Source organism: Humulus lupulus, chromosome 2 (genome assembly GCF_963169125.1).
Source record: "Humulus lupulus chromosome 2, drHumLupu1.1, whole genome shotgun sequence".
Taxonomy (NCBI): Eukaryota; Viridiplantae; Streptophyta; class Magnoliopsida; order Rosales; family Cannabaceae; genus Humulus; species Humulus lupulus.
This window is the reverse complement of record NC_084794.1, coordinates 12,789,347-12,811,633: the sequence shown is the minus strand read 5'-3', so window position 1 is coordinate 12,811,633 and position 22,287 is coordinate 12,789,347. Positions and strand designations below refer to the sequence as shown.

Below are 22,287 nucleotides of genomic sequence, written 5' to 3'. Positions count from 1 at the left end.
CAGGGCTTAACAGATAAGTGAGCTTTTCACAAGTTTGAACAGGATAGGTGTATGATGATTAGTCACCAACATAACCTTCCTCATGACTTACAGTCATAAACCCTAGAACAGCGTTCCCTAGCCATGTGACAAGCAGTCACCGATGCCATATGCCCTGGCTCTGAATAAATGGTCTTAGACCAGACAAGCGCTTATAAGTTCATCAACCTTAGGGTCGGTCCAGCGTTAATACTCCATATGAGTCATTCTTTGCTAATATCGATTAGATCTAATCTTCATTTGGCTCGGCGTTCATGATGCTATGCCATTTCTGATTCTTAGGTGAGTGTCCCTGACTAATCAGTATATATACAAGTATTCAACATTTTCTAGCATTTAATAGGCAATCTATGTCCACATTTATCAGTCCACATTTATCAATCAACATGCCTCAATAATGATCACGTATGTCACATATACACAGGGTGCAGTTTTCTTACCTCAGATTCGAGCTAGAAAGATTAAAAGAACGACCCGTGAGAACGATCAACCTTTAGTCCTTTAGCGGTTACCTAATCATAACCAAACATGGGACATCATCAATAATAATGGTCAACATAGGTTTCCACACCAATATCTAGCCTCCGGAAGATCAATCCCAACTAATCCAAGTAGTAGGGACACTCCCGACGCCTATAGCTAAGTTCCCGGGGTCAAAACGAGCAAACAGGGTGAAAATAGGGCAAGGGCTGCGGCCCTAGCACCTTGGGCCGCAGCCCCCAGAGTTCTCTGAGACAAGGGCTGCGGCGCCCAGCAAGCACAAAAACCCCACTTGCTTCTTCAAGGCAGGGCCACGGCACCCCAAGAACAAGGTCGCGGCCCTCAACTCTGGGCCATTCCCAAACGTGTTTTTAACACTCCAAAGCCTCCAAAATCATACATAAACATTCCCCAATCATCAAAACAAAGTTCCCAAGCTTCCAAATGCACCAAAACCCTCAAAACCCAAGGTTCAAACGAACCAAAAACTCAACAATTTACAAAATCAATTCAAAGCTCAGAAACTCGGAAAAACTCAAAACTTAAACTTCGATTACCTTCGATTGGGTTGTTTTCCGTCAAATCCTTCGGTTAAGAAGCTTCTAATCTTTCTTAGGATCGCTATGCCTCGATCATCGCTTGATTCCAACTCCTAGAACTCGAGATATCTTCGAAAATGCTCAAACGGTAAAACGGACTATCGAAAGGGAGAACGAGAGGTTTTCTAATCGTACGTTCTATCTGACAGCTACTTCAAGCTTAAGTAACCTCAAATAAAACCTAATGCTCGAGGTCCCAAAAACACCCCCGGGGACATTATAGTCAAAACCTCCGAAATTTCACCATGATCTCAAATATTCCCAATTTATCATTAAATAAACATTTCTATTACCCCAAAATTGACCCCGTTATGACAAAATCGCTAACCCATTATATATGACCGTCTCATGCCTAATAGCTCGAATATATCTCCATAATAATGGAATCTCATTCACAAATCAAGTTATGCACCCAAATACACATATTCACCCTCAATGGGCCAAATTATCAAAATAACATGATTATTCAAATGTGGACCTACATGCACGCATAAAACATCATATCATAATATAATTCACATATACATGCATAATATCATTTAATGACATAATTAAACAAGTATAGCCCTCCCGGCCTACTAATTTCGCCATTAAACCACATCGGAGGATTCGGGGCATTACAGACCCTATATTTTTTAAAAAAATTCCTTTTTAAAATGTGTTGATCTCTTAGTTGTAAAACTTTTTTGTCTAATTTTATGAGGATATCTCTTCTTGGTCACTTTTTTAAGTGACTAATGGATTGATTTGCATGTTCTTTTGTTAGACAAATTATCTTTCATTTTTTATATTCTATAATTTAATTTTGAGAAAAGAAAATAGAAGAGAAAAAAGTTAATAAAAAAATATTTTATAGAAAAGAAAAGGGGAGAGAAAAGAGAAGTGGGGTGGAGATTATTTAAGGGTAATATTGTACAATAAACTAATTTTCTTCTATTCCTACCTACCAAACAACTAAAAAAAAAAAAATACACCCATCCTTCCAAGTGTCTATCTTCAAACATGTATATAAGAATAGTTTTGAGACTAAACTAATTTTATTCTAATTGAAAGATTATAACGGAATAAAAGTATTGATACAAAAAATTTCCAAACATCCAAAAATATTAACTTTAACAATAATAGCAATAAAAATCTCTAATAACTATTACATATTTAAAAGTAACTTAAGTAATTCAAATGTAAAATAAATCATTAATTTTCTCATTTTTGTACAAATAAATGACATAATATATATACTAGATACAAGTAACGTGCAATATGCATGTTTGCTTAGTTTTATTTATAGAAGAGTTTATACATTTTTAGACCATGTGTTTTGCCTCATTACCTGTTTGGATCCTGTGTTTTGTAAAATTGTTCAAATAGGCCTCTAAACCTGATTTTGATGAATAAAAAATTGAATATAATAAGACATTTATTAGGCAGAATGACTGTATTTTTGTTTTGAGTTGTTAGTTTGATGAATTATTTGTGATTTTAGTTAAAAAAAAAAACTTTGATCAAAATTGGGTTTAGATGACTATTTGAACTATTTTAGAAAACACAAGGTCCAAAAAGTAATTTGTCAAAACACAGGGTCTAAACAGGTAATGAGACAAAACACAGGGTCTAAAAAGGCATAAACCCTTTATAGAATTTATTAATTATTTTTATTAAATTTATATTAGCGTCATATAAATTTTGAAATAAATATATTAATTAAGTGAGTGAATATTGAAATCTTAACCATTAAAAAAATATAGTTTAATATAGTTTCTCAGTAGATTATATTATATGTTTAATTAAATTTTATTTAAGTTATAAAACGTATAATTTTATTATTTTTAAATAATTATTATTGTAAAATATCTCAAAAATATTATATTTTAATTTGTTTAATTATTTATTATTTTAAAATAATTATCATTGTAAAATATCTGAAAAATATTCTTTTTTAATTTTTTATTATTTTTAAATAATTATCATTGTAAAATATCTCAAAAATATCATATTTTAATTTTTTTAATTATTTATTTTATTTTATTTAAGTTTAAGTGTTTACAAACTACCGTTAAATATAAGAATATTCTGTTAAATATAAGAATATTCCGTTAAAGTTAACATTAAAAAAATAAAAAACTGTTGAAACCAAAAATTTCTGTTATGTACACACTTATTATATAGAAGAGATATTTATATGACCGTACATATAATTATTACTATATGATGTATACTTTCTTAATGCGGAATTTAAAAAACATGAAACTAATTACATTTTAGAAATTATTTTTATTTATAATGGACTCAAATTGGGATTAAATTTTTTTATAATAAAATAGAAGTTATTCTTATTAGGATGTTTTACTGTATTTTCTTTATCTCCTAATTTCTTTACTTTGTACCAACCATAGTGGGGTATGCAATAACTATCAGTATTTACTATTTAGCACTAAAACAAAACGATGCTAAAAACTTGGTTAGAATTTACATATGTTCTCTTGGTATAGAAATGCTGGTCCCGAAACAGAGTGTTCATGAGAATGACACATAGAATCAGCTAAAATGTAAATCAAACCATTCAAGAATTTTGTCGGTAGGAAAGCTGGTCATTTCATGGAATGCAAAAGCAACATTCAACTCCTCCTGGATGGGATGCAACAAACGCTCTTCTACCGAAATACTTGCATCTTCTTTCACTGCTTTCTTCCAATGCGTTTTACGTCCATCATTTCTCATGTATCCATTTTCATCAATAAACCCTTTGAGCTTGAAGAGTTCAAACAACTTGTATTGTCATGTGTTGCTTTTTTAAAATGTAATTGGTCGCACTATGTTGTTGTGAATTTATTGTTTTTGTGTTGTTTAGATTTTACGTATAGTTGTTTTCATGTTGATGTTTAGTTGTCTAAGTTTATATAGTTGTTATTGAAATTTCGTTTTTTATGATTACCAACTTAATTATTCAAATTAAATAATTAATTGTTGAACTGTTACAGAAATGTTTAAACAGATACAAAGACTGTTTGAACAGAAACCAGATATGTTTAAACAGTTTGTGACCAGAAGATAAAAACGAACATAAAGTAAAGAACATACGAATTTTTACGTGGTATCAGCAATCTTTGCAGATTGCTACTAGTCCACGAGGCCACGCCCAGAGAATGAAATTTATTAGAAGAATATCTAAACGATTACAAAACCAAATTGACTTATACAAATAAAGACTCCCTCTTGAATTTGTCGCAACTGTTGTAATCTAAACTCCTAATCAAATTTCTGAAATGTTAAGATCTTGAACTCCCTTCAAATCATAACACTTGCACTTTTCCTCCCGAAAAGTGACTCACGAACAAGACTTCTCCCGAAGCTTGATGACCAATGTCCAAGTGTGTTCAACCTGCACAATTAACACAAAGAAAACAATACAGAAGTACACTGTAATAAACCACTAAGAATTTGCTGGACTCAAGTTCTTCACATAATAAAAAGTCTCTCTAAAACTTGAAAAATATTTGGAAAATAATACACCAAGAGAGATGATCAAAAACCAGCGATCTAAGGATGATTATATACTTTTTAGAATTCCTTTAGGTCGTGGAAAACAAATCAGAAATCAAACGGCCAATAAATGGAAAATTTTCCAAAACAGGAAAGTCAGAATCTGTTCAAACAGACTGGCAATCCGTTCAAACAGATTCATTGAACCTGGACAGTTTTTCAACCCAGTTTCCTTAAATAAATAAGGAAACAATATATACATTATCACTATAAGCTGTACACGATTTCTGAGCAACCAAATCAGATCAACAAATAAAAATAAATACTAATAATTTCCATATAAACTAATTTCAAGAAAAGATATTCTTTTATAGGAAATTATATATTTATTTTATAATCATATATAGAATAATCTGATTTATAGAAAACATATCACAACAAAACAGGAAACTACCCATTTTCGAAATTAACCACAAAATATTAGAAAACAGGAAACTACCAATTTCGAAAATACTCTTTTAATTAATTTTGTCATTATTGTCAAATATGCCAATAAAGGATTTTACAGTTATGTTGTTGTGTTAATTTCTATTTGTTGTTTAGTTGTTTTCAGATATATTTTCATTTAAAAAAAAACATGTTAGCATGCATTTGGTTAATGTTTAGTTGTTATCTTATTGTTGTTTTTTAGTTGTTTCATTGATACTATATATTTGTTAATATAAAACTTTAAAAAACGTATTTTTGAAAACTTAAGGTTATATTTTTTATAAAAAAAAAAAAAAAGTGTGGGAGCCTAAAAAACACACAAAAAAAGTATATTTTTGAAATTTTTTTAATTTGTGTTGACCTCTGAGTTGTAAAACTTTTTTGTCTAATTTTATGAGAATAGCTCTTCTTGGTCACTTTTTTAAGCGACTAATGGATTGGTTTGCATGTTTTTTTGCTAGACAAATTATCTTTCATTTTTTGTATTCTATAATTTAATTTTTGGTGATTCAATTACCTTTTTTATTTTTTTTCAGTTTGAGTAAATAGATGAAAGTGAGAGGAAAGAAAATAGATGAGAAAAAAATGAATAAAAAATTATTTTATAGAAAGGAAAAAGGGAGAGAAAAAAGAAGTGGGGTGGAAATTATTTAAGGATAATATAGTACAATAAACAAATTTTCTTCCATTCCTACCTACCAAACAACTAACAAAAAAAAAATACACCCATCCTTCCAAGTGCCTATCTTCCATAAACAGTCAAACATGTATATAAGAATAGTTTTGAGACCAAACTAATTTTATTCTAATTGAGAGATTATATTTGTAATTTTAGTCCATTGAGGGCTTAAATGCAATATTTATATATATTGTGATTGATATCACGTGTGAGTGGTGATATAATTGTGTTGCATGATCTGAGACGGTCCTAGAGAGCGGTATAGCTAGAAAGTCACAACAGGGTCAAATACTCTGCTCGGGAGGAGCCTAGGGGTATTTTGGAAATATAACTTGTGTTCGGGAATTATTGAGTAATGGTGAGTAGCTTATCAATAATTTGGTATGTCAGGATTAAACGAAATTTTTAGGTGTACTCGAGGATATAGCGGGATGTGTCAAATGACTAAACTACCTTTGGTGTTATTTGAGGACTTAGGTTAACTTAAGGGGATAATTTGGTCATTTTGGCAAGAGGATATACTTCATTTAGGAGCTGGGGACTCTAGAACCACTTAGGAAAAGCAGAGAAAAAGGAAGGAAGAAGGATTAATTCTCTCAGCTCTCTCTCTCTTCCATTCGGTTCTCTCTCCCTCTCTAAGGTGTTTGATTATGAAGGATCCTAGGCCAAAGATTCAAGTATTCAAAAGCTTAATTGAGATCAAGGGTAAGTTTCCTAGTCAATTCTCTGTTGAATTTCTGCTGGAAATGTTAGATTAGTGAGTTAAATTGTGTTTTGCTTTGTGGATTCTTGGGATGAAGTTTGGCAAGGTTAAGCTTGGGGAATTGTGGATTTGAGTTTGGAATTGGATTGGGAAAGCAGCTCAGGGTCGAATTTCTACTTGGGGTAAGAGTTCCATGCATCTCTGAAGTTTATTTGCTGGTGTGGTTTAAGTTTTCTGAAGGGTGGTTTAAACTTTGTGAAGTGTGGTTTAAGTTTTTGTGAATTTTAAACCACTAGGTGATTCTTAGGTTTGATTGTGTGTTTGGGTTTGTTGCTGTTGTTTCTGAGTTGCTATACTGTTTATTTGAGGTTTTAGGCTGAATTGGGACTTGGGTATACTTTGGTAGTGATTTGGATGAGTTTTGGCTCAGGAAAAATGTTGGGAAAGACCCAGTTTTCTGGGTTCGCTTATAAGCGTCGCGGCCCTGTACTTTCGTGCTGCGGCGCTGGGTTGAATCAGGACAAGGGAGCCCTGCTGGGTGCCACAACCCCTATAGGGTGGTGTCGCGGCACTAGGCCATTTTCAGGATATGGGCATTTTGTGTTTTTAGGGTTTTGGCTCAGGGGGCTCGGAGGATGCTTTCGCTACCTTGTGTGGGGAAACGAGAGGTCCCGAGAGTACGGGATTGGTTCCGGGTGGTATGTTTATGAATTGGTTAGTAACGAGAGTGTTATGTATGTGTTGTGACTAGGTTTTCAGCGAAGCTCGGGTTAGAGGACTGTGCTTGGGATTACGGTGCTCAAGAAGCTCGAGACACAGGTAAGAAAACTGTTGTACCCATAGAGCAGGGCGAGGCCCTATAGTTTGTGTTACAGGGCACAACCCTATATGATTGTGTTGCAGGGCGTAGCCCCATTGAATATGTTTATACGTGTTTAAGTATTTGTTTAATTATGTTATGTGTGCATATATGTGAATGAACGGCAAAGAGCTGGGAATAGTGAAGGCCGAGAACGGCGAGGGCCGGGAACGGCGAAGGCCGAGAGCAGCATTTAGCAAGTGGAGTGCGAGTTGCCAGGGTGAGACCCTAAATGATACCTGGGATATCCTCATAGTGTAGACCGCGAACCCAGGGCCTGGGAAAGCGCATGGGACGACATGGCCGTATGTGTTTAGCTTGTTGGCAGATTTGTTATATACTGAGTGATTAATATGCATATGTTATTTATCTGTGTGGAGTTTTTTTGTTGGGCTTCGGCTCACGGGTGCTCTGTGGTGCAGGTAAGGGCAAGGGGAAAGTCGACCAACCATTAGTACGAAGAGCGTGAAGCAACGTGTACATGTTCGGCCTACTTGGCTGCCACGGCCAGGGGTATTTTTGGGAGATGTTTTGTACTAAATCATATTTTGTAGTTTAGTCGACTTTAATCATATTTTTGAGTTGTAAATATTTATAAACAGTATTTTGGGATCCCGAATATTAAACGCTTTATAATTTTCAATGAATGACTACATTTTCAAATTATGTGATTTTATTACAGTTTAGTTACACTTTTGACCTAAATTCTTGATTAGCAAGTTAAATGCACGTTTTAAATTCACTTAGTAATGGCTCTAAGGAAGTAGGGTGTTACATATTTAAAACTTACCATTTTAAAATCTTTTATTTTTTTGGTTTATTTCAAAAAATTTATGAACCTATGCCATAAATCACCTGTTACATACATTTACCCAAACAATGCACATTGTCCTAAATTCAAAATCAAAACCCCAAACCTCTTCTTCTCTCCATTCCCAATCGAAAACTCATGCACTCAAACCCATTTCTATTCTTCATCTTCCAAACCGATGGTCTCAATGAGGAGCACCAGTGATACTCTTTCCATAGACTCACCGAAGAAGGAAGAAGAGATGGAGGTTGAGTCTAAACCCGAGGAGACTCGTTGGTGAAACTCTTTAACGTGACTATTTGTTTATTTTTATAAATTGAATAGTATATTTTTATTTTAAATTTAATATATTGGCTATTATTAGTAGCAATTTTGTTTATTTTTATGTTTATGCTCATGATGTCATTTTAAATTTTTTGGATTGTTTTGTATGTTATTTTTTTTTCCTTTTTATGAATATAAAGTTATGTTCATATTTATTTTTATGAATATCTCTTGCTATGAATATACAGCTAAGTTTATGTTTATTTTTGGAAAACATTGTTTATTTTGTCAATGTTGAATGAATATATTGTACTTTAAACAAATTTGTTTATTTTTTAATTGTTATTTTTTGCTTTAAATTGGTAAATGTGGTAAATGTACACAATTGTCATATTTGTGTATTATGTTTTAATAAAATCAACAATATCATATATGTTAGACAATAATGCTATTGTTAAACACCGTTTTCATTTATTTTTATCATGGTATATTAAAATAAACAAAAAATATTTTAGTTAGACCGGTAGATTATAATTATACATAGTAATTTTTTTAAAAATCTTTATCAATAAAATAAAAATAAAATAATACATTAGAATAGCATGTTATAGTTATATAAATATTTTGTTAATTTATTGTTCAATGTGTACTTTTATAATAAATACTTTTATGTTTATTTTTTTAACTATATTAGTTTATCAGATTAAATAATTTTATTTAGACAATTTATAGTAGTTTTTCGGAAGATGGTTATTCAAATATTTCATGAATTATCGCTAGTTAATTGTGGTATCTCATTTAATTGAGATAATAATTTGAATATTATATAATTACTATTTGATTTATTAATTAAATTCATATAATATTAAATATAAAAAGTTATATATATATATAAAACAAATTAAGAAAGTGGCTTAATTGGTGGGATTGTGTATATATATTTATGTTTAATAAAATAGTATATATTATATATAATTTTGTAAATAATACATGTGATATTATTATAGTAAATTCTTTACTATTCTTTACTTTTGTTGTATATAAGTAAAAAATACCCTTTAAGTAATTCAAATGATTTTGTTAGTTGTGTATAAATAAACGACCTAATATATATATAGATATATATATATATGACCGTATATATAATTATTATTATATGAGTTAATGCGGAACTTAAAAAACATATCTAATTACATTGGCTCAAATTGAGACTAATTTTTTTTATAATAAAATAAAAGTTATTTTTGTATAAAGTATTCTTATAACGAGGTTTTACTGTATTTTCTTTATCTCCTAATTTCTTTACTTTGTACCAACCATAGTGGGGTATGCAATAACTATCAGTATTTACTATTTAGCACTAAAACAAAACGATACTAAAAACTTGGTTAGAATTTACATATGTTCTCTTGGTATAGAAATGCTGGTCCCAAAACAGTGTACATGAGAAGGACACATAGAATCAGCTAAAATGTAAATCAAACCATTCAAGAATTTTGTCGGTAGGAAAGCTGGTCATTTCATGGAATGCAAAAGCAACATTCAACTCCTCCTGGATGGGATGCAACAAACGCTCTTCTACCGAAATACTTGCATCTTCTTTCACTGCTTTCTTCCAATGCGTTTTACGTCCATCATTTCTCATGTATCCATTTTCATCAATAAACCCTTTGAGTTTGAAGAGTTCAAACAACTTAGCAGAAACAGAATGATCAATACCAGGGATTCTATCAGCCAAAAACTGTGGTGACAATGCAAATTCCATGCACTTGATCTCTGCAACATCAACACCTTTATGCCTTATAAGCTCCATGGTTTTATCAATATTTCGCCGCCTGATACCATCTTTCGGCATGTGGACAAAAACGGTGGGCGGATAGCTCTCCTTGGTTTCAATTCTTTCAAACACTCCTTCAGCAACCATAAGTGCAATACCAGAGAAATCCAACTCTGTAGCAAGCACAGAAACAAAGTGTCCCCCAGATGAGGCTCCCATAGCCACAAGAGGAAGCTGCTCTAATCCTTGTTTCTCAACCCACCATCTTATAATGTCTTTGGCAATCATTATCTCCTTCCCCATTGACCAGCATCTCCCAGCACTAGATATGGTAAGAACAGCCAATTTTCGAGAAAGAGCATGAAGCACAATCAACCTTTCCTCTGGCAAACCAATGCAATTAGAACAGTCAGGAGATCTGTCCCAAAAGTTAAGAGCTTGACCCTCACATCCATGAGCCAGAAAGAGAACAGCTTTTGGTGAATCGGGTACTTGCCATATTACATCTGTACCATTTCGAAAAGCCATGGTAGGATGAAACTGCACCACTGACTCAAAGCTATTCCATTTTTGGTTTTGAAGTCCCAATGATAAATTGGTGGACTTCTTAGCATTGTTGGAACACAGAAATAGAATCAAGAGAACCATTGGAGTAACACAACAGATCGCAGTCAGAAGCCTTCGCTTTAGTGACCTATTCCATGCCTTGGAATTTTTATAGCGCTTCAACTTCCACATTGCTGCAAACAGTACAATTAGAATTTTTATATTCATTTTGTAAAGAAAAATAAATGAAGGGGAAAATGCAAACTATTCTTGCTAAGTAACATAAATGAATTAACGTTAATCAATTAACCCTCGATTAATTTCTAACAAAACTATCTAAAACTAGACATGTATGTGAAAATCCAGAGATAGATAACAAGAACTAACTAGCTTAATTCTCAGTCATATAACTTTGATTTTTGGTATCAGTATTCAAGGTTTAGATTAAAAACAATCACAGAGAGAAAGAAAGTACAATTTCTAGTATTATTACCACGGAATCAATGAAAATAATATTACTATCGAGCTTTTTCAAACCAAAACTAACAAATGTTACAATTTCTACACTTAAATAAGTTTTTTTTTCCTCTCTCGGTAATTGATTAGTTTCATCAAACAGAAAAATTCCACTACATTGAGTATTGCACTAAACCTTGCTATTTTAGATGTTTACATACGTTTCAGATTTTCTAGTCCACGTTTCTCGGAAAACAAACGTAGAAATCAATGAATAAACATGATCCTCCAAAATTTGAGAAAGAGGAGCAAAGAAATAATACCTTGAAGAGAAGAGAAACCCTAGATCTAATTCAGGAATGCGATGCGAGGTTTCAAAATGCCAATGCTTGAGCTTTTCTGGAAACGGGAACTGATTTTGGGTTTCTCAACTGGAGAAGAAGAGCATTTTCAAAGCACGCGCGATGCCCGCGAGTGGTTCCTGGAAGAGCTGAATGATTAAAACTTCAATATATAAAGGTTCAATCCTTGTTATCTTAAATTGATAAGCGCATTCACAAGCATCTTCCTACTCTATTATTTAAAATACCAATCCAAAATACACATTTTTCTATATTACTTTTAAGTTTTACATTATATCATACATCAACTTTTCTATAGATTTTTTTACATCATTTAAATATTATATTTTTAAATATATTTTATTGATTAAAGTAAAAAAATAAATAAATATATATACTAAATAAGAGAGAAAAAGTTTATAAAAAAAATAATAATATTAAAATATTATATAAAAGATATGTAAATGTTATGTAAATGTAGATATAGATTAATTATAATTTGTGCATAGTTATTATAAATATATGTATAAAGGAGCTGATAGAAGATGTTTTTGTGAGTTTTAGCTAAATATTATAGAGAAAGTGTATTACAAAATACACCACCAAAACATATTTTTTTTTATAATTTACCTTAAATTTTTATATTATTATCTTATATCAAATTATCTATTTTTTCTCTACATCATTTAAATATTATATTTTTTAAAAATATTTTATTCATTTTAAAAAATAAAATAATTAAATATAATAGTATCACACACTCATTTATATACAAAATTTTATAAAAAAATAATAAAATATTTATAGCTTGATGAATAGTTTTTCACTACATATAGAGAAATACTATTCATTTAGGTAAATAAATATAACTTTATATCACTCATTGGAAGACTATTTAACAATTTTTTCTCTATATTATAAAAAATTAGATATTTTACCTCCTTCATTAAAAGTGCTATAATGAAGTCAATTTAAAATGGTAAGGAAGTAATTTTTTCATAAAATAAATCGTTTGTGGACTAAGGTAAATTTTTATTTAAATGTTTTGGATTTTCTTAGGACAAAAATTAAAAGTTGGGATTCTTTCAAAATTGAACTTGGATTGAATAGTTATTACATTTCCAAATTCAAAGTTGATAATGCACAACAATGGTAATTTCATTACAAGAATCTATTCCATTGCATACAAGATCACAAAAGTGTTTCTCCAAGAATAGTGCTATTTGACCAGTATGAATTTTTTTTAGGGCCAAATGTACATGTGTTATTGGTTTATTGCATGTGACCTTATCATTTCATTCAATAAAAATTAAATTATAGTAAAAAAATGGTGTAAATTTCATCAGCACAAATGGGAGTGGTCCAAGTCAACTCGAGATAATATCCCTTTGGATTGAAAAACAATTTTATTTCTCGAAGCTCTGATGGTTTCTTCTAATAATTTAGTTTAATTAAAACAATTTTATGAACATGATGAGAAGAAGATGAACATGAATGCCTGGGTTTGAGTTAATTTAATAAAAAAAAATTGAGCTTATTTTAATTTTAATTTAGTTTAAATCATAATTTCTAATTTTTAATATTTGATTGGATTTTAAGTGAATTTTTATTTAATTTATTAAATTTTAAATGATAAATAAAAATTAAGTGACTTTCATCAATCATATTTAACCATGTATGTATCTACTTGATACTTAGAAACTTAGATAGCACCTGGTTGGGGTAATAAAAATGAAATATGAATGATAATGAAAGGAATAGAATAGAAATAAGTGTAACTAGCGGCTAAAATACATAATGTTTCCAAAATGTTATATTTTTATACTCAATTTGTTTTTGTTAGAAAAATTATCCAAAATTGCTAAAATATTATGTTTAAATACCTAATTTTTTATGGGAAAAATACCCAAAATTTATAAAATGTAGCATTTCAATACCTAAACAGTTAAAAATAATTGTTTAATAATTTTTTCTATGTTAAAAGTTCTTTCGCTATGTGATTTTAAAATGTTTGGGTATTTAAATGCCACATTTTAAAAAATTTAGGTATTTTTCACGTAAAAGCAATTTGAGTATATAAATGCTATATTTTAGTAGTTTTGAATATTTATTTTACCATAAAAAAGTTTGAGTATAAAAGTGTAATATTTTAAACTCATTGAATATTTTAGCCGTCATAATTACTGTGGAAATAATAAAGTGATTATGTTGTTTGGTTAGAGCTGTGGAATCAATAATTAATTAGTTATTTTTATGTTTGATAGATAATGGAATGAAATAATTTTATTTACAAAAATACCCTTGAAGTTAAATTATACATATTTTTAAAAAAAAGTTAAATTGTATATTTAAGTAATATATAAGCAATTAATTTTTTTATAAAAAAATTTTTTTGACAACTTTTTTGAATTGGCATTAGAATGGAATTGTTATTCCACCCAAATTAGAAAGAAATATCAACTTATTTAAACTTGTGAATAGAATGGAAAGCTTATTCTTATTTGTATTTCTCAACTTTTATGATTTGATTCCAGTTCATTACTTCCCATTATCATGAAATACCAATGTTAAAAAAAATACCAAAAACAAACAATTGAGCACAAAGTTATGCATGTTCAAAGATTTAAAAAATTACAAAACATTTCTCTTAAGAAAACCACAAAGAAATTTTTTTCTTTCTTTGCAAATTTCTTAAGAAAACCATGGAGAAAAGGTTCTCAAACCTATTTATCAGCCCCTTCTTCCCCACAAGGTTCGCAAACCTATTTCGTTTCGCAAAAAACTTCTCCAGCGGCGACGATACTTCTTTTAACCTTATTCTTAGTGTTTTTTCATCATTTCTTTTAGCTATAAACAGAAGTAGATGCTTAATATTTGTCAATTTTTAAATTTTTTTGTAGTAAAATTGTTAGGATTTGGTCGAAAAATAGTCAATTTTCAACGCATTTTTTGTCATGAATAGGTAATGATCTATATATCTTTGTGTTGCATAGTTTTTTGTTTTATTTTTCATCATTATTTTTAAAGTTTATTTTGAGTGAAATAGCAAAATCAAAATCAAAATTTTGAGAGGTTTTTCATAAATCATTGATTTGGTTGCTGAAAAAAAGTTTTTTTTTTTTAGATATTTCAGTGACCAAACCTGAAAAAGGGTTTTCTTTTCTTCAGGTTTTCAGATTTTCTTTGTTTGCAACTGGATATATATCGAAAAAATAACAAAGTTAAAAAAATACCCAAAACGGACCACCAAACACAAAATTATGTTTGTTCAAAGTTTTGAAAAATTACAAGACTTTTCTCTGCAGTTTTTTTGTGGACTTTTCTCTGCGCCCGATTACACTGCGGTACCCATTGCTCCAAAAAATCGCAGCCAATTAAGAAAAAAAACCGCAGAAAAAGCCCAATTTTGTAGTAATGTTAAAGTGTAATAATGTGATAAGCTTATGTATATATTTTCTACTAATTATCTTATTTATATATAAAAAAATCATTTTATAATTCATTTAGTCCTATATTGTACAAAACACAGTATAATACTTAAATAATCAAATCCAATCTTAACTAATAATTCAATTCAGCATGCCTGTTGACCTGTGAAATTGGCCAACGGTCGTATGTACAGTATACGACACCTTTTGAACGAAATAAATAAAATAAACGACAAAGTACGATTATCTTAAATAAACACACAAGAATTTTATAGTGGTTCAGTCATGTTCTGATGAACAGTAATAACCTAATCCACTTAGTCTTTAGTATTGAATTACTCGATAATTACAAGTACGACTAATGAGTTCACTCTCAGAAATATTTTTTTTCCAAAATTCCAGAAAAAGAGATCCATAAAAGAGTCCAAAAAGTCCCGAAAAAAGAGTCTTCCATAATGAAGCCCTGGGTCCTTTATTTATAGTACTCAGGGGCTGTTACATGACCAATCATACTGGGAACACTGTTTAGTACACGATTAACAAGTAGTGGAGATACATGTCCACCTTCCCATGATTATGAGATCGTGGGTCTTTCGTTGTTTCTCTAGATCGTGATGGATAATGCACGATAGAAACTCTGGGAAAATGTTAAGTCTCTGTTGGTATGTGAGACTTAAGGGTTAGGCCCGATGAACAGAGCCTGGGTGCTAGACCTGTTGATTCTCTGGGTGCTAGGCCTGTGACCTTCCTGTTGATCTCAGTTTGAACGAGAGTGAGTATTTCTCAGTGAAATGTACTTGGGGGTTTAGGCCGACCACCCTATGAAGAATAGGGTGGGTCGACCACCCAGGTGGTTCTTGAGCATGTCAGGTCGACCACCCTAGGGGTAGGGGTTAGGCCGACCACCTCTAGGGGTCCTTGGGCATACTGGGGACGATTACTTCTAGTCTTTGGATACACTAGGGCCGACCACCCCTGAGGTAAGAGTCAGGCCAACCACCCCTAGGGCTCTTGGGCCTACTTAGGCCGACCACCCCTAGGGGTAGGGGTCAGGCTGACCACCCCTATGGTGTCTAAGCTTGGTCGATTTCTCTATAGGTCTTGGAGCTAACTTTTTTGCCTGTCTGTCTTTTCTCAATACTTCGTCGTTTTTCCCTGATTTGTGATGTCACGTGCCGTATTCTCATTCACCACATTATCCTTGTATTTTTTAGGGATAACAATGCCAAACAAGCACAAAGAGTGCTTAGGTAAAAAAAAGTTTTGAGTAATTTTTTATTTTATTTTTTTAAGTAAAAAAAATGTTTATACGGCTAGTTCAAGTTCAATGTCAGCTGAATTGCTAAACACTAGCGCCAAAACTTAATTGGTGATGTTAAAATGTGTTTGAAAATCTATTAAGAAAAAATATATTTTTTATTGTTGTTCTTTATTTTTTGTTGATATTTTGTATGTAATAATGAACTGGAAAATGTATTTATTTATTTATTTTATTACATTTAGTGTTGGAAGCGTGGCAAAATGACGTTTTTGAAAATCTAGAGACACCATTTGGCGACTTGTTTAGCTAAATACGTTTTTAAATGTTTATTGTAATTTTTATTGCAATTTGTATGTTATATTAGGGCACGACTATAATGGTACACGCTTTTATGCACTGTTATGGTGAATCGTATATTTTACACACGTAGATCACAACTTTTTACTTCATAATGTTCATTATAGTAACAACAAACCTCCTGCAAATTTTTAGGACAATCAAAATAATTTAGGCTATTGAAAATAGGGTCTAAAATAATATTTGCACTCGTGACGATGTTGAAAGTTTGAAATTCTATTTCAGCATTCTAAATTATTAATATTTTCTTGAAAATTAGCAAGGGATTCGTTGTGACTACGATAAACACCATCATATAAGAAAATTGAGACCATAACTTATATTTGTATGTAAAAATGTGCAATCACCATGATAGTGCATAAAAAGTTGCACCATTATAGATGTGGCGGTAATATTATTCATAAATGAAATGACTTCTTAAAAAAAATTATACTATTATATTGCTCAAATGAGAAACTTTATATACATAAAGATATTGATCCTAATTCATTAATAAATATATTAGACTTTAATGAAAATAAATTTAGTTATGATTTTTTTTTTACAAATTTTCTAATATTATTAATTTGTATTTAATTGCTAAAATTTTGTGATTAAAATAATTGAAATTTAATTAAAATTTATAGCAACATACTTCTACTATATAAACTATTTTTAAATCCATAACACTAAATTTTTTAGGTGTTTTTACATGCATCTCTCTTTTTTCTTTACACTTAAAAAAACTCATCATAATTTAAAATTTTAAAAAATATATAGAATGAAAATCATTAGTAAAATCATTATTCTCGGATAATGAAAATGCCACGAGCACGGGGGCGAAGACTCCTCCTCCAATTTTTCGATCCAACATTGTACAGAACCTGGACTCTCGGTTTTCTGGGTCGATTCAAGAGAAGGTTGAACTAGAAGGACAACATGAACAGAGCCCCAAATCCAAAGTGAAGATTGATTTTGACGACATTGAGGAGGAAGTAAGTTACTGGCAGCCCTCAATTGTCTGTTTTGTAATGGGAGCTAATCTACCTCTCCATGTTCTTGATGGATTTGCAAGAAGGATGTGGCAAGATGCAGTAGTTAAAGTGGGAATGATAGCTCGTGGCATTTTCATTATCCGATTCCAGAATATGGAACAACGCGACAGAGTCCTTCAAGGTGGCTATGTGTTTTTTGACCGGAAGCCAGTGGTCATGAAACCATGGAATCCGATTGATGATTTCACCAAGGATGATATTACCAGTGTTCCCACCTGGGTACGATTAAAGGGTTTGGATATCAAGTATTGGGGGGAAAAGTCCTTGTTCAAGATCGTTGGTCAGCTTGGCATTCCTTTGCAAGTTGATAATATCACCAAGCATCGAGATAGGCTGATGTATCCGAGAATTTTGATTGAGGTAAGCCTTGGTCAAGAGTTTCCTGTTACGATTTCTTTCACAGACGAATTTAATCATGATGTTGATTTAGAGGTGAAATATGAATGGTTACCATTAGTATGTTACACATGCTCGGGAATGGGGCACGAGACTAATCAGTGCAGGAAGAAACGGGAAGGGAAGGACACAGTGAAACAGAAGTGGATTCCCAAGAAGCAAGAGAATGAGGTGAAACAGAAGTCAACTTTAGTAGATGAGGAAGGGTTTCAGAGAGTTGAAAAGAGGAACAAAGTAGTAACAAATGAAAAACCTGCTGTTACAGAAGTGGCAAATCGGTTTGATATGTTGGATAATCAGGAGGAAGAGGTTTTTACTAGTAGTACTCGAGAGGGGGGAGATCCCTCTAACTCCAATGGATAGGATTCTCTGCTGGAATGTGAGAGGGATTAATAGCCAACACAAGCATAATGAAATCAAACAGTTGATTTGTTTAAAAAGAGTTGGGCTAGTTAGTCTCCTCGAAACGAAAATAAAGAATAAAAGTGATTTGGATATTAGATTTTGTTCAGACCAAATGATCCATGGTATTGGTCACTCTAAGCAATGCAAGGCACGATTTAGCATTACCATAGTGTATGGGTTCAATGAAGACACCAAAAGGAAGAAGCTATGGGAGGATTTAAAAGAAGTCTCAGCTCAAGTGCAGGGGCCGTGGTTACTAATTGGAGACTTCAACGACATCTTGGTTTCTAATGAAAGAGTTGGAAGAAGAAGCACTAAAGGTCCTACGCAAGAGTTTAGAGAATGTGTGGATTATTGTAAACTAGAGGATTTAAAATTCTCTGGCGCTTTCTTCACCTGGAATAATAAGCAAATGCCAGAATTCAGAGTCTGTTCTAAGATTGATCGCGCCTTGGTCAATTCTACATGGGCTGATTCCTTTCCTCTGTCTGAGGCAGTCTTCTTACCTGAAGGTATTTTTGATCACAGCCCCATCTTAGTTTCTCTACACCAAGATGTTGCTTGTGGGAAAAATCCTTTCAGGTACTTTAGCATGTGGAAAGGTGCAGACAATTTTGATGCAAAAGTAGCTCAAAGCTGGAATGAAGGAGCTGTTGGAACTGAGATGTTTAAACTGACCATGAAATTGAAGAGGTTGAAGCAGGTTCTCAAGAGTATTAATAAGGAGGGTTTTAGTGATCTGCAACAGCAAGCACTTGAAGCTAAAAATACATTACTGGAGCTGCAGGGCAGAATTAATATTGATCCCCTTAACAGTCACCTCCTGTTAGAGGAACAATCAGCCAGGGAGAAGTTTATTAAACTGTCTAAAGCATATTCTCTTTTTTTAGCTCAAAAAGCTAAAATTACTTGGGCTAAAAATGGAGATGATAATACAGCCATATTTCATGCTTCTTTGAGGGCAAGGAGGATCCATAACCGTGTCTCTTCCATAGAGGATGCTCAGGGTAATTGGTGTGATACACCAGATAGTGTCCAACATGCATTTCTGCATTTTTTCCAGCAACTGTTAGGCTCTCAAATGCATCAAAGAATCTCGATTAATCAGAGTATCATCGACCTTGGACCAAAAATCACAGATAGGCACATAAGTATTCTCCAAGCAGATCATTCAGCTCAAGAAGTAAAAGATGCAATCTTTGCTATTCCAGGGCTGAAGTCTCCAGGTCCTGATGGCTTTGGTAGCAGTTTCTATCAAGATAACTGGAACCTTGTAGGAGCTGAAGTTGAAAAAGCTGTGCTATCTTTTTTGAATACAGGAAGAATCCTTAAGGAAATCAATTCTACCACAATTACCATCATTCCTAAGAGTAGTTGCCCACGCAATGTCAGTGATTTCCGCCCTATATCTTGCTGCAATGTCATCTACAAAGCTGCCTCAAAAATGATCTGTTCGAGATTGCGGAAAATTCTACCTGACTTAATTGCTGAAAATCAGGGGGGTTTTGTTCATGGACGCTATATAGCTCACAACATTATGGTCTGTCAAGATTTGGTGCGACTGTATGGGCGGAAAAATTGTAAACCTAGTTGCATGCTCAAAATAGACTTAAGGAAAGCATATGATACCATTGAGTGGGGTTTCATAGAAGAGATGCTCAAAGCCTTTGGGTTTCCTCAGAAGTTTACTGATCTGGTTTTGACTTGTATCCGCACCCCTAAGTTCTCATTACTACTTAATGGATCTCTTCATGGATTCTTTGAAGCTAGGAGAGGTCTCAGACAAGGGGATCCTATTTCCCCCTTGTTGTTTGTACTTGGTATGGAGTATTTGACTAGGATATTGACTAAGGTGGGATCTCGGCCAAGCTTCAAGTATCATGATCGATGCTCCACATTAAAGTTGAAACACTTGTGTTTTGCGGATGACCTCTTGCTTTTTTGTCATGGAGACTACCCTTCAATCATTTTGATGCTGAGAGGTTTGAAGCTCTTCTCTAAAACTTCAGGTTTATGTCCTAATCCATCTAAATCTGCGGTTTACTGTCATGGCATGCTTGAATCTGATGTAAATCGGATACTTGAAACATCTAGCTATACTCGCAGTTATCTCCCATTCCGTTATCTTGGCATACCAATTTGCTCTAAGAAGATTTCTGCAGCTGAATGTACCAGTATCCTTGAGAAAATGACTGGCAGAATTCGGTTATGGAGTACCAGGAACCTCTCATATATGGGGAGAGTTACGTTGATTAACTCAGTTTTAATCTCTATACATTCTTACTGGGCACAGCTTATGATTTTACCCAAAAAATTACTTAGAGATGTTGAAGCTCTCTGCCGAGCCTTCCTTTGGAAAGGGTCTTCGGATACTCATAGTCATGGCCTCATTGCATGGGATCACCTCTGTTTATCAAAAACAGCTGGAGGCTTAGGCTTTAGATGAATTCTGGATTGGAATGAAGCTGCCATAGGGAAATATGTTTGGGATATTGCCAAGAAAAAAGATAATCTGTTTGTCAAATGGATTAATAGTGTTTACATAGCAAACAGGAGCTGGTGGGATTATTCGTGCCCTCTGGATTGCAGTTGGTATTGGAAACGAATAGTTGCTGTGAAAGAACGTCTTAAGCATAAAGTCTCACTTGGTTCATTTGTATCTCAGCAATATAGCATCAAAAGAGGATTAGAACTGATGAGTGTTCCTGACAGTAAAGTTTCTTGGAACAGGTTTGTTTGGGATAGGTTAATTACTCCTAAACATAGATTCATAATGTGGTTAGTAATGTGGGAGAGATTGAATACAAAGGATCGTATCATCAAATACAACTCATCTCTAGATTCGGTATGCCTACTCTGTGGGGAAGCAGATGAATGCATTGAGCATTTGTTTTTCCAGTGTCTATATAGCAGGAAGTGCCTCAGCATTATTAAAAATTGGCTCAACTGGCATCCTCAATCTATTAATCTGGTGCGGCTGCTGAATTGTATTTCCCATACTAAGGCATCAAGGATATACAAGAGCATGTTGATGACTATACTTGCCGCTACTGTGTATTATATTTGGAGGGCAAGGAATGATGTTCTTTGGAACCAGAAACTCTGGCACTATAATCACACAGTGAGTAGGATTCAAAATGAGTGTAAATTGAGATTACTTAGTGTACTACCATGTAAAGCTTCAAGTAAAGATAGAGAGTTCCTGGATAGATTATAGCTGAGAGTGTATAGGGGATTGATTGTATAGAAGTTAACTACTATAGCTGATACTAATGTTTTGTTCCAAGTCTGTTCCCTTTATGGAATTACTTGGTTTGTTTTGTACATGGAAGTTAGAGCAATATAACGACCTTATTCATCAAAAAAACTTATTTCATGCTTATTATAATATGTAAAAAGTATTTCTTAAAAAAGGTAAGCTAATACATATACATCTGTGATCTATTAAGTGTTTGGTTAAAAAAAAAATCCTAATGTAATAAAATAATATATTTGATTATAAATAATTAAGTATAAAGAATGAGAAAAAAAAGTAATTTGTACGTTTGTTTAGTTTTAATTTAAAAATATAGTAATTTATTTTTATTAATATTTTTAATTATCATATAAATTTTTAATATACAAAAAATGTTATATATTATAAAAGTATGTTATAAATATATTAAAAAAAATAAAATTTAAATCAAAACATTGTTTATAGTTTTTTTTTAAAATAAATAATATGATAATTTTTTAAATCACAAACTGCCATACTTACCTCTATTCAAGGTGCAAAATATTCGGCCGTTATATTATTCAAAATTGTAAAGACCCGACTAATTTAAAGATCTCAGACCTTTAAAACTACTAAGATATAACTATTATTATTAATACATATAAAATC

General features: G+C 32.2%; 1 protein-coding gene and 1 long non-coding RNA gene across 2 annotated transcripts; one reads left to right on the top strand and one right to left on the bottom strand.

Moving 5' to 3' along the window:
* Window positions 1-6,193: 6,193 nt before the first annotated feature.
* LOC133815842 (uncharacterized) lies at window positions 6,194-7,975 on the top strand. The gene is made up of 5 exons (XR_009884860.1): window positions 6,194-6,471; window positions 6,567-6,651; window positions 7,221-7,288; window positions 7,459-7,633; window positions 7,751-7,975. It is a non-coding gene; the product is annotated as an uncharacterized LOC133815842 (long non-coding RNA).
* Window positions 7,976-9,777: 1,802 nt separating this feature from the next.
* LOC133817310 (uncharacterized) lies at window positions 9,778-11,686 on the bottom strand. Its single transcript, XM_062249790.1, has 2 exons — window positions 11,506-11,686; window positions 9,778-10,920 (listed from the first exon to the last, which is right to left on the bottom strand). The coding sequence occupies exon 2, from the start codon at window positions 10,916-10,918 to the stop codon at window positions 9,866-9,868; it is 1,053 nt and encodes a 350-aa protein (XP_062105774.1). The 5' UTR covers window positions 10,919-10,920; window positions 11,506-11,686; the 3' UTR covers window positions 9,778-9,865.
* Window positions 11,687-22,287: the final 10,601 nt, after the last annotated feature.

Bases quoted from the DNA above. Each gene is read 5' to 3' on its own strand.
- LOC133817310 (XM_062249790.1), bottom strand. From the start codon at position 10,918: ATGTGGAAGTTGAAGCGCTATAAAAATTCCAAGGCATGGAATAGGTCA.